Source organism: Nicrophorus vespilloides, unplaced genomic scaffold (genome assembly GCF_001412225.1).
Source record: "Nicrophorus vespilloides isolate i.1.1-1 unplaced genomic scaffold, Nicve_v1.0, whole genome shotgun sequence".
NCBI lineage: Eukaryota > Metazoa > Arthropoda > Insecta > Coleoptera > Silphidae > Nicrophorus > Nicrophorus vespilloides.
In genome coordinates this window covers 254,655-267,705 of record NW_017098910.1, presented here as the reverse complement: position 1 = coordinate 267,705, position 13,051 = coordinate 254,655, and the positions used below count along the sequence as shown (strand labels likewise).

Sequence of the window (13,051 nt, the reverse complement as noted above, 5' to 3'; positions counted from 1 at the left end):
TTCAAACTACAGCTAACTTCACTTTGAGCTGTCACAGTCATATGATTTCTACTGCTTATCGCTTATCGCATTATCAGTAAACAAAATTATGGTTGAGAAGGCCATCACTCCACAGGAAAATATAGATGAGGACCAGGATTCCGATTCTACAGTCTGCGATTCAGATGTGAATGACATGAGCCAAGCAGGTACAGTAATCAATATTATGGCTGAGAAGGCGATCACTCCGCCGGAAAACATAGATGAGGACCAGGTTTCCGATTCGGAGCTCTGCGATTCAGATGTGGAGGACATGAACCAAGAAGGTACATTATTCCATCAACAATATTAACATTCAATTGCACTGACAACTCTTTACAGACTGGGATGCCCTGACCAGTCAACTAGATGCACTCAATTCAGCCCTAGACTCTGTTGAGCAGAAGAACGATAATATTTACTCTCAGCTGCAGAAGCTGTTGCAAGATAACAGAGATCTCAGGCAGCAAATGCAGAATCAACAGACAAGTAATGAGGAAAGCAACAAATCTGCACCCCAAAAATAATGTAATCAACATTCTCATTGATTGTGTTCTGATTTAAATTAACATACATGTTAAAATAGTGCTTGAACAAATGTAATGTTATTACTTTAGTTTAATCATTTAAATGATAATTATTTTTCGAGTAATATAAATTTAAATTATTACAAGCTGAAACATCTGTCGGAATTTTCAGGAAATAATCAGTATGTGTGGTTGCGGATGTCTACGCCTGTGTCAATTAAAACTCGAAAAGCAATTAGCATTTAAATTATTAAAAGAATCGTTCAAGCACTATTTTAACATGTTTGTTTATTTAAATTAGAACGTTTTTAAAGAAGTGGATTTTATACAGCACCAAAATGCCTGAACAACATTTGAAATATTGCTAACAGATGGCGCCAGCAGTCACAAAATATAATATTTATTTTGCGTCTAAAGTGCACGCAACCGGACATACATATATACTTTGATGAACAAATAGGAAAACAACGTCTTAGATAATGGGCTGTATTTTCGTAAACATAAGCTCCCAGAATAATACATCGATACATTGATGTTGATCTTAAATATACACGGATTAAAATGAGCGTAAATATTAATTTGTAGCTGCAATGGTGTCTTCATAATTGATTAACAAACTTTGGTATTTCACAAATGAGTTGGGAAAATAAAGTCTTCGAAAATGGCCTGTATTTTCGTATACTCCAACTCTCAGAAGAGTTTTGGACATTAATGTTGATCTTGAATATAGAGAGATTAAAATAAATATAAATACAGGTTTGTAGCTACCATAGCTTTGTCACAATTAATTAAAATGGCCTGTATTTTCGTAAGCACGTGCTTCTAGAAGAGTGTTGAACATGAATGTTGATCTACAATCTACAGAGATTAAAATAAGTGAAAATATAGATTGATAATTATATAAAATACTTTTAGTGTCTTTCTGGGGATTTGATGAAAATTAACATTTTTGTTTTTCCAGTATTTTTAATGCGTCTAGCATTTAGAAATGTTATCCAGTCTCTAAAGATCATGTACAAAGCAACAATAGAATCATAGGTACTACAGCATTCATAGTTGTTATTCATCTCCTTAATAGAGTAATATTTTAAAACAGATTTTAAGAATTGTCTCTAGTTAGCTGCATGTTTTGTATGTTTTCTGAAGACAAAGAACTTTAGTGATCGAAGGTTGTTTAAATGTTCCATTTCTATTTGAAACAAGCTTGAAGAAGCAATCAAATGTTGTTCATTGAGTTTGCATTCAGAACAATGTAGAATAAACAGGAAATTCAATAAAGACATTTAAATTGAACTTGCAACAATAACTGTCAGTGTGACCCTCCAAATATTTTACGCGATCCACACTTTGAGAATCACTGCTATAACGAACAAGATCTCTTGCTGGCATATCGCGGCTATTTCGTCCGGCATAGTGATAGATATTTAGCGAACAGATCGGATTCATTTTCTTGCAGATTATCCCCGATAGACGATTACAAAGATGAACACGAACAATCTTTGCAATCGTCTTTTTGTTGATTATTTCGGACCGTCGATTAGAAATCGGACGTTCAAAATATTTATCGTTAGGTTTCGGCGGTTCACGTGATTGGAACGAATCATGGGTGCTTTTTCATGGAATAGAAATATTAGATATTTGAGAGTCACTTGTCAGAATAGAAGATTTTGCAGTATTATTGATGTTGGACACACTTTTCGTGTCATCGAGATTGGATGCATCCATTGAATCATTAGTGCTAGACACACTTCTAGTGTCATAAAGATTGGATGCATCCATTGTATCATCATTAAATGTTAGCTATTGCTTGATGAACATATTATCAACATCTGTTTTGTTGGATTTGATGTACGATTTATGCGGTGATCCTCGTATTGATGTTCTTCATCTGTTTGTGCAGCATATCCAATTGTATGTTCGTTGGTGTTATTTTGAAAGCATCCCTTAACATCGGATGTAGCGAAATCATTCGTTGTTCTTTGAACGTGCTCGGTGAAGAGTTTTCCTTCATCTTTATGTGATTCAGCTTGCGACTCTGCTTTTGCATAGATGATCCCATAGGTCAAAATGATGTCTCGACAGGTTTCTCTCCAGATTGGAAGAATTGTTTTCATTAAGAATTTTTCCATACATTTTACTTCTGGAGTAGTCGATGCAGAGTAAATACTTAAAGAATCGGAAGCACCGATTTTAAATCTGAAGTGAAAATATACTGAATCAATTATGTAATATAAATTATGATTTTGTAAATGCATTGGACTCCTGGTTTGCGAGCATTAGCTTCTTTTTTTATTCACTTTGTAAGTAATAACGCTGAATTTTTAAATTCATTTGTTTTTTATCAAATAATAAAAGATACTGGCGGGATTTTAACACTGTTGTAATTTTGATCAGATCATGAAATGATATTCAGATACTACTGTATATAAAATCCGCTCTAAAATTAAGACGACCTCGTAAAATGGAAATGTGAAACAGGATTTTTACTATTAAAACGTAAAGATAATGAAAAATAAATAATAATATGATACTTTTATGCATAATCCGTTCCAATTACTTAACAACTGTCAAAACATCTTCCTATTAACTGGAACTAGCTCAGTTTCTATTCAAGGTGGAGAAGCAACTTCAGTTAACTTTCAAATTTGTTTCCAACTGAAATATAATTTGCAATAAAAAACAATTTTGCAAATGCATATTATGCAAAATTATTTAACCAATTAAGTTTTATAAAAAAAATTCTTAATTACATTTATCGTGGCATTTTACTTTTTATTGAAACTCGCAAGTATAGTTCCCAGGAAATAGAATAAAGGTTTGTAAATTAAATACATTATTAAAAAAAAATGCTTTTTATCTACTTTAATTTATATAAAATATTAATGTTACATTACTACAAATCTAAACTCTCCAAATATTTATATTTGAATATAAAATGCGTATTGACATTGGCGTAGCTATTACAGATTGTGTGGGTCAACCAGAGTTTCGCGTAAAATATTTGGGGGTCGGAAAAAAGTAAAGACAGAACAATCCTGGTTGTTTTTTCTACACATACCCATTCTTCGGGGAGTCGCAGAAACTTTTTATATCCAAAAGGGAGACGAAGACCCAAAAAGTTTGCGAATCACTACCTTAGATCATAAAGATTATCGTAGACCCAGCATTTCTATTAGTAAACACTGCGTTTAAATTGTCTAATGCAGCGGATCTCAAATTTGTAATCATTATCATGATTTTTTCACTCCAAGTTATTTTGTAGTAAGTAAATTGAAAGTAAATAATATTAATTAGGTAAAAATTCGAATGACGTACCATCGATTGGATAAGGTGGCCTTGTTCTAAACTCAACCGCAATATGTAACACTAAATGTATACAAATTAAACAGTTTAAAATTTCTAGCCCTCTACTTCAGTTTTTTTTTTAAATAATTATTATCCTTACGTATGGGATTAAAAACTAACAACTGCATTCTATTTTCCAGATAGAGGTAATAGTTACAACATGTGTCAAAATGAAAACAAATTAAATCATTTGTTACTACTTTTTTTTTATTTTTTGTTAGTTTTGTAACGATAATTATGCAATTCTTTGTAATGCAATTTCATTTAATGATACACCTAATCAGCAAAGGTCGCTATAATTAGGTAACTATTTTAATATGCTTATACTAAGATTATTAGATGGTAGGAAATTAATTTTGTATGCATTATAGAAAATCATAATTAGTTGTCAAAAATGTTTATTGGGCTTGCTGTGCTAGCAAAGTACCAACTTAAATATGTAACACATACGCTAGTGTAACATAACAGATAATTTAAGAACTTTAAAATTGTTGATGTAAAATTAGTTTTTAATAATTTAATAAATAAATAGTACAGACAGTTTTCAAAATATCAAAGAAACTAATTTTTAAATGAACAAATTTATTTAATTAATAACAACAACAACAAAACAACGAAACATAATAATTACAGGAGTATTAAGAAATAACTCCCTGATCGACGCAAATCCTATTTGTACAGATTTTCTTGAAGGATTCTATGAAACCCGTCATGAAGAACTTCCAGTCAACTTTCTCTATAACTTTGATCTGCTTTTCAGTCCTCGAATCATCATCAACAGTCAAGCCTCTGTTGGGTTCTGACAATTTTACTTGAAGACTGTGTTGGCTACTAGAAAGTATAGTTTCTTCAGGGTATAGGTAAACCGCTGCGGTAACCGGATCACAGGCAAACCATTGACTATCGATACTCTCTTTGTTATCCTTGAACAGTTTTCGTTCCGCCTTTTCCATAAGGTTCCATACTGGATTCGAGATACCGGTGATGTTAAAGAGGGTGCCCTAAAAGAAAGAGGACGTTTAACATCTTCCTTCCAAAACTAAATAACAAGAGCAATGAGACTCACAAAAGTGAAATTTGCTTTTGCGCAGGCCTGCCACGTGAACATGGTGATTGGACACTTGGTGGTGGTCAGAACTATATCCGCAGCCTCCGGATCAAACAGGAAGTTGAATTCAACTTCATCCTCTGCAAAACCGAAAGGAATCTTAGAAAAATGTAAGTTTTGATTGCATTGATTTACCTCCGAAGTTTCCACCCATAATGTGCATGTCTTTAAGGTATTCACCGTACTTCTGGTAAATTCTGAATCCAAGCGCGCTGTTCGTCTGCGGTCCCAGGACAATGAGCGATACCTTTCCCGGATTCCTGCTGATTATATTGTATACGGCGACCTGTGCCAATTCTTTTTTAAGAAGATAACGATTAGGTTCCCTTTTGTATTTCAGATCGGCGAATCCGTCCTCCCCGTACCATTTCGGCATCTCCTCTTTGTGCGGTAAGATTTGCTCATACGATCCGCTATAAACCGGAATCTAACAGAAATAATTGAATTAGAATTAATTTTAAACTCGTTTTACCTGTTACTCACATCTGTTCTGTCCGCAGCTTGCAGCAACCTGAGGACATTGTTCTCAACGTTCTTCAATTCAGTATTACCGTCTGTGCAGATTATAGCTTCGATTTTTATCATCAACTGATTGTCGGCATTAATAAGGATTGTCAGGGCTTGGTAATCGTCGATTCCACCATCAACGTCTATTATTACTCTCTTATCAGGTTTAGTAAAAATCAAACGCGATGTCTAAATATACAACAATATCTTGTTAAAACCGCAGTTTCTTCCAATTTGAACTTCCCGATTCAGAATTCCCGTCGTATAAATCGCTTTGACCTTTGCAATTATAACGGTCATTTGCGCAGTGGGAATTCCGAAAATGAAAGGAGATATTTGCTTCTTACCGTCACGTGCAGGATTACTGCTAAAAAACAAAGTGTTTTCAACATTTTCGTGGTGTTGCTGAACACGCCAAAGTCAACTTTACGTTTGACTGTTTCCATTCATTCGAAGGATGAATTTATTGTAAATTCCTTTCCTACAAAGCGCAAGCGTGCAATTAATAACGCGGTGGTGGTAATATAAACAAATTACAATTTATAATTATGTACACTTTATCAATCACTACCACAATTTGATTATCAATAAGTCCGGCCACTTTAGAAAAACAATATGCATTTTCGTTTTCGCTCATCGTTACATACGTTTATAAGACAAAACTTAACCGATTCAGAAACATTGCACAAATAACTAAAATAACAAAAAAGAATGCTATCTATAAAGTATTTTACATTAGAAATAACAACTTGTTACTAATATCGTGATAAGTGATAAGTCATTGTTGCACAATATTATTTTACGTATCAGTTTCTCATTAAAAAAATTTATACAAATATCGAAAAATTGTTAATTAGTTAAGAATAAGTTATCGATTAAAAGTTCTAAATTAATTTGATTGATTTTTTAACCAGCCCAAATTGTGGAACACATTGCTGGATTATGGATGATTTTATCGAATAGGCCAGGACAATGGTTGTTTCAGAACAGGCTTTTTTTTCATTGAAATCTTTATTATATATTTCTGTACAACACTTTAAAAACACAATTTACGCAATCTTCTAACTATATAAATTACATGACCATTTACTGCTCATCTACATTCGTTTTATATATTTATAAAGTGGTGTATTCAGTATTTTAAACATCCATTGATATCTTTGATAATTGTATATGGTTTATTTATCAAAAAACTACTCATCCAGTATATTTCTAATCAATTTACAATTTACGTTTCTCCGTTAGAATTATTTACTTCGTTCTCTAAAAATCTTGTTAATAATGCTCAGAGCAGAAAGAGCTATGGTCAATAGTTCTTAGCAGCAGTTAACTTGTTATTTTGTAATTTATTGTTGCAATAAATATGAAATGCTCTGAATTTAATTCAGAATAAAGTTAGTATCTTTCAGGTAATATTTACTTCAGAAATTTGAAAATCCCCACTTTCGGATATATTTATATATTATTTAACTAAGTGTGAACATTTATGTGTTTTAAATTATCATATATTTAACTGCAAATTATTGCTTATGATAGCTAATGACAAATTATAAGTATAATTTTTAAAATAAACGCCTCATATCTGCTATTTAGCAGATATGTTAATTAACCGCACTACGCGAGGTATTTCTGAATTTGGCAGTAATATTAATTTGATCTAGTTACTTTTTTAAGTGATTAACGAGTTATAGTTATTAAAACAAAAGGTCAGCAATACTTAGTATATTCCGCCTTCGATCAGGACGGATTCACTATAGTGCGGTTTGAAAAATTTTCAACAAAAACTAAATTTAAATTCAGCAAATTTTTCATCTGTTCAGTCAAGTTCTCTTAGTACTGTTTCAAACAGTGCGGAATATTGGCGCAACCGATTAACCGCATTATGCGAGGTATTGCTAAATTTGGGAGTATTAGTAATGTAATTTGATCTATTATTTTACATATTTATTGGTCAACATTATAGTCTTTTGTTATCACATGTAACACATTGCTTCATATAAAATTTAAATCTAAACTGCAAATGAATGAGAGGTTATCTACATTTGATTTTAAAGTAATGACTTTTTAAAGTTGCAACTCATTAGAAACACTAATTAGCATACATTTATATTATATTTCCTTTTTTGTTATTGGTAATTGGGACTATCCCGGTCTGCTAAACGAAAATAAGTCCAAATATAAAAAAAATAATAGTTAAAATGTTAAATATTTAGCATAAATTTATAAATATATTATATATAATTCATTTTTATAGTTAACGATTATTTATCAACGTCATGTTGTACGTGTTCGCATCAATTATGTATGTCCTAACTTTTATTTATTTGGTATTGATTGTTTTCCCCTATTTTTATAGTCAATACATTGTATTTCAGACCTTGTAGATTTCTTTGGACTTACATTTAGAATCAATCTAATATTACGTTTTACTCAAATTCGAAATCCCGGTTGGTTCAAAATCCCGACTATATCGAAATCCAGACTACCATAATCGCAACAATCAAAATCCCGACAGTGTCTTTTATTATTATAAATTTCTACAATAACTTTTTTATGGTAGTCGGAATTTCGATAGAGTCGGGATTTTGACATAGTTGGGATTTCAAGCGTCGGGATTTTGATCGTCGGGATTTCGAACATCGGGATTTCGATAGACGGTCTTTCGGGCTTGCGATATAGACCCTTTAACTTGACCCAATTTTGGAACGAAACGCTTGTAAGGACAGTAAAAAACATATGATGTATGATGTACATAGAAGTTAAATTGTATGCAGCAACATTGCAGTTGCCATCAGACGTATTTTCAAAAAAAAATTGTATTGTACATATACTTTAATTATTATAATGATTATTTACAAATTTATTACCATAATTATAATTTAATGAGCAACTATAAATATTATAATTATACACAATTCGCATTAACTAAATGTTACTGTTCATTCTAACTGTAAAGCTGAATAGATTATGTCAAGTCATTTTTTATAGCAATCGTTATGTAGATTGCAAATAAGTATAAAAGTAATATTTATTACAGAATATCTATCATAATATTCTAAATATATTATTAGATGTAATATTTACAGCTAAAATCTACTTTTATCATTTCATTTCAATTCAATCATATTTTATTAATATTTCAGATATCTTATTACTGATAAGAAAATCGATGTAATTCAAGTTTAAATTTAGAAGTTTAGATTGCAGTATCAGTTATTTAGTTTAGAGTATATAACATTTTGATATAAATAAACAATTATGCAATTAAATTGAAATATTGTTAGGTACTTAGGTTCTAGAGGGCGTTGATGGAAGTCATTAAAGGACATTTTGTACCACGCATCTCCTGAAAATACCACACTTGCAAATATCCGCAAAAGAAGTTTTGAAACTCTTCATAAAGTAGTTCCAATCGATTTGCTCGATGATGTTGATGGAATTGTTGGTAGTCGGATTGTCGACGATGAGCGATCCCCTGTTGGGTTCGTCCAACTTCACCGAAACTTTACGCTTAGTGAGAACTTTTATTGTTTTCTTCGGGCTCAAGTAAGCCAAAGCTGCGACTGGATCGCAGGACACCCATTTGTCTTTCGGATCATCCGGACGCTCTGCCATCAGTTTGGCTTCGGCCTTCATCATCAGATTCCATACCGGATTCGATATAATATCAGTCATGTTCAACAATTCGCCCTGAAGAGAAAACATAATACATTAGATTAAGTTACAATTCGTTTTATTTTTAACATGAAAAATGATTGTCTCTAAAAGTTAAAGTCTAAAAGTTGATATTTCTGAATATTCATATTTAGAAGATAAATATTATGCAAATAATTCAAAATTTAAAATTCTTTTGATAATTTTATTTTGTTTCTTTTCGATATTACCTAGTAACAAAACATGTAATCTCAAGCTAAATATAGCGATAAATATTATTTACTCATTGATTTTTAAATTATATTTTCGGAGTGTTATCAATGGTATATAACCAAAAATTAAGCAACGTATTACGTGATATCGTTACTGTTTTGTTTTAAAATGTTTATTTTGTCATGGAAACACAGGTGAACCTTTCACAGTCTGACAAACGTTTAATTTTCGCGTATGATGTTTGTCAATTTGACAGTAGAATCATGTCAGATTGACAAATGTTTACATGCCACACATATTAATATTCGCTTGCGTGTGCTTTGTATATTTGTATCATGGCCCATAACATATAGTTAGTAATTATATGTTAGTGAAATTCAAGCGTATATTTACAGTATAATTACGGTCAAGTATATGTTTAGATGAATACATATTTTTGCCAATTAAAAACCAAATTAAAGCTGTCGTTTGTATACAAGCAAAACTTAGTCAATTACACCAGCTTAAATAATTTATATAACTAAATTTAGTATTAAGTAATAATATTGAAATTTACTCAAGATATCATTAAACATATTATATATTTAAATTTAGTATACTTACGTTAGTTATTGTTGTTTCCTGACAGGTTTCGAATGGAAGCAAGAAGATGGGACATTCGGTGGTGGAGAATACAATTTCTGCAGCTTCGGGGTCGACCAAAATATTGAATTCTGGCTCGGTATCTGAAATATAGAGAAACGATAATATCAGTTGAGAGAAAACAGCAGTTATTGAATGGACGTACTTCGGATGTTGCCTCCCATTATGTACATTTCCTTCAGGTATTTGGCGTACTCTTTGTAGATCCTAAATCCGATTGCGTTGTTCGTTTGCGGTCCGAGGAGAACCAAGGAAATCTGCTTCGGATATTTCTTGAGCAAGTCGAACACGTACGTTGGTGAGATCACTTTCTTCAGGAGTTTGCGATTCGGCTGCTTCTCGTGTTTCAAATCACCGAAGCCATCAATGCCGTAATACCTCTGCGTGCCACCATCTATTGGCATGATTTGTTTGTAAGAACCGCTGTATACTGGAATCTGAGCAATTTCATATTCAATATAAATTATGTATTTCTATTATAATTTCTATTTCATCATATTTAAGGATATAGATTTAGTTCAAATAATAGCAAACAATAATACACTAATATAGATCATAACAATGATAAATCTGAAAAGTGTGCTTTCTGTGAGATGGCGAACATATGACACAGGTGTCAAAGGTGACACGCCAAGACATTTCCATATTCACATATTTGAAGTCTACATTTTTAAAAAATCAGAACTTTTGTAATAAATAGAAACTTTACAGTTTAATTAATTGAACTTATCTTACATTGGATACAAAAAAAAAATTTAAATTTAGCATAATTTATAGAAGAAATCAAAAGAAATTGTAAAGAAACCATATCTTGAAAGGTTGATTTGTTTGCGACAGTTAATAAAATTAAGCAAGTTTTAGTTAATTTTACATTATTTACATCAATGAAAAAAAATACCAGAGTTATTTAAACTATTCAAATGACCGACTTCTTCACCGGTAATGAGCGGTTAAATAAGCGGTTTTACCAGCCAATAGGTTTATCAAAATTTACCTGTAATTTCGCTATTTTCTTAAAAACATGAAATTTCTTCAGAACATAAAATTAATATTAACAAACTTTACAAACTAAGCAGAGAATCAAAATCAGATATTGAGGGTATTACTGTATTCTACTTACATCGGTCCTGGACGCCGCCTCCAGCAGTCTCAGAATATTATTCTCAACGTGCACCAATTCTGTGTTTCCCTTCGTGCAAAGAATCGCCTCAATTTTAATTATCTTTAGCTTATCGGCGTTCATTAGAATGACCAAAGCTTGGTAATCATCAACACCTCCATCCACATCGACAATTACCTTTCTTGGTGAAAGTGCGGCATCGCACAAAACCTAGTAAAAACATTACATTACAGATAACTTTGTTTTAAACCCTTGCAAAGTAATCATAATAAGTACTAAGATAATTCCTTAAAATAATGATTAATTATTATCATTAATATCATTCTGTTTTAAAATGTTATTTAAGAGCTTTTAGTTTTATTGCCAAATTAACGAAAATATAACAAAAGGATTAATGTAATAACATTCAAATACAGGTAAAGCAAATAAAATTGGAGTAAAATGAATATTTACAGTGAGGTTTAGTTCTATACAAGTGTAAAATCAGCAATTAATAAGTGTTATTTCACAGCGGCGTTATTGTGAATCGGCGTAAATCGAACCGGCGCAAAACGACGATTACCTGTATACTATTGTTCCGCAAATGGAATTTGAATGCGTCGACATCAATAATATATATATATTTGTTTTAAGTTTAAAATAAGACTGGAAAGTACCGATGACAGCTAAGTCAACAGTTCCTATGACGTAAGTTGACAATGACAACTGTCAACTTCGTGATACATTAAAAATTTAACGCGACCCATAGATTGAGAAACGCTGTATAAGTGCAAATTATAGATAAATATGGCTATACACTTCAAATAGCTAAATCAATATGTATTATTATTATAAAATGTAATATTTTTATCATGATATACTTTTTTAAATAAACATTCAAGCTACAGGTAAACATACCAAGGAAGTGATGAAAAGTATACTGTACAGCATAATTGATTTTTGAACTAATATTGTTCCAGCATCGTATTCGTACTTATACTTTGCCTTATCATATAAATATAATTTTTGTTAATATTTGTTTGTAGCTGAACAAAAAAAAGTAAGTAATTTTAATGATTGAAAATATTGAGATTGAGATAATGCAACGAGTTACGTGGCTAAATACTAATTTAGAGTAAATTGGCATAACTAGAATTTATTTTGTTGTAATTTTACGTAAAATTTGAAATATCCATGCATTGTTATTCGACAAACTTTTAAACAATCGTCGTTCAACTTCTTATAAATAATTTACATACGTCGTTTAAAACATTATTTATAATTGTTATTATTTGCATGCATGTGACTAATAAGGAACAACATTTGATAACAGCACTTATCAACCCCTATTAAAAATTGACGATATCTTCGAATTTTTTTTTCGCGACTAATTCGAATGAAAAGAAGAAAGGTCAGGTGCGTTGTCGACTGAAAAACTTATTATTCAAATCTAATTTAGATAATCCAATGTTTTGAACGTTTGCCAGAGATTATTTTGATATATCAATTTGACCTTCCATTGTGTTTATTTATTCATTGAGAGTGAAATGGCCTAATTTGAAAACAGTTTTCATCAATTCTAAAAGGTATAAACAGGTTTATTTTTCAAGCGATTTCTCGTTCATTTCTCTAAAATTAGTTGTGATATTTATTTAAAATTTTCATACTGGAGGTGACAACAGCCATCATTTTCTATTTGGGCATGTTTCTCAGTCGATTGTTTTTACTTTTTTTTAGTTTAATACCGTTATATAACCACAGACAACTACTAATAATTGCAAGTACCGGCTATATATATACTGTGTAGTCATATTATAATACTTTAATATTCTTCTTGTAATATGAAAAACGTTTCTTCTAGAAGTATGTTCTATCAATTCGTACATTTGCTGTGGCAGGAATGATGTGAAAACAGAAACCCATCTTTGTGAGTGATTT

The 13,051-nt window shown here is 31.3% G+C and overlaps 3 protein-coding genes across 3 annotated transcripts; 1 reads left to right on the top strand and 2 right to left on the bottom strand.

The window, feature by feature from the left end:
• Positions 1-9: 9 nt before the first annotated feature.
• LOC108563565 (UPF0184 protein AAEL002161-like) lies at positions 10-1,209 on the top strand. The gene is made up of 2 exons (XM_017922278.1): positions 10-305; positions 361-1,209. Exons 1-2 carry the CDS (start codon positions 89-91, stop codon positions 543-545), a joined length of 402 nt encoding a protein of 133 aa, XP_017777767.1. The 5' UTR covers positions 10-88; the 3' UTR covers positions 546-1,209.
• Positions 1,210-4,471: 3,262 nt separating this feature from the next.
• Positions 4,472-6,106, bottom strand: LOC108563570 (uncharacterized protein C1683.06c-like). The gene is made up of 6 exons (XM_017922286.1): positions 6,043-6,106; positions 5,853-5,986; positions 5,482-5,694; positions 5,134-5,425; positions 4,957-5,078; positions 4,472-4,891 (listed from the first exon to the last, which is right to left on the bottom strand). Exons 2-6 carry the CDS (start codon positions 5,949-5,951, stop codon positions 4,529-4,531), a joined length of 1,089 nt encoding a protein of 362 aa, XP_017777775.1. The 5' UTR covers positions 5,952-5,986; positions 6,043-6,106; the 3' UTR covers positions 4,472-4,528.
• Positions 6,107-8,678: 2,572 nt separating this feature from the next.
• Positions 8,679-12,098, bottom strand: LOC108563571 (probable uridine nucleosidase 1). Its single transcript, XM_017922287.1, has 5 exons — positions 12,032-12,098; positions 11,135-11,344; positions 10,160-10,451; positions 9,976-10,097; positions 8,679-9,195 (listed from the first exon to the last, which is right to left on the bottom strand). Exons 1-5 carry the CDS (start codon positions 12,062-12,064, stop codon positions 8,824-8,826), a joined length of 1,029 nt encoding a protein of 342 aa, XP_017777776.1. The 5' UTR covers positions 12,065-12,098; the 3' UTR covers positions 8,679-8,823.
• Positions 12,099-13,051: the final 953 nt, after the last annotated feature.

Coding starts and splice junctions, on each gene's coding strand:
- LOC108563565 (XM_017922278.1), top strand. CDS start 89: ATGGTTGAGAAGGCCATCACTCCACAGGAAAATATAGATGAGGACCAG. Junction 306..360: donor GGAGGACATGAACCAAGAAG/GTACATTATTCC, acceptor AACTCTTTACAG/ACTGGGATGCCCTGACCAGT.
- LOC108563570 (XM_017922286.1), bottom strand. CDS start 5,951: ATGGAAACAGTCAAACGTAAAGTTGACTTTGGCGTGTTCAGCAACACC. Junction 5,426..5,481: donor AAGCTGCGGACAGAACAGAT/GTGAGTAACAGG, acceptor TATTTCTGTTAG/ATTCCGGTTTATAGCGGATC. Junction 4,892..4,956: donor CAAAAGCAAATTTCACTTTT/GTGAGTCTCATT, acceptor TCTTTCTTTTAG/GGCACCCTCTTTAACATCAC.
- LOC108563571 (XM_017922287.1), bottom strand. CDS start 12,064: ATGCTGTACAGTATACTTTTCATCACTTCCTTG. Junction 10,452..11,134: donor AGGCGGCGTCCAGGACCGAT/GTAAGTAGAATA, acceptor GAAATTGCTCAG/ATTCCAGTATACAGCGGTTC. Junction 10,098..10,159: donor AATGGGAGGCAACATCCGAA/GTACGTCCATTC, acceptor TCTATATTTCAG/ATACCGAGCCAGAATTCAAT.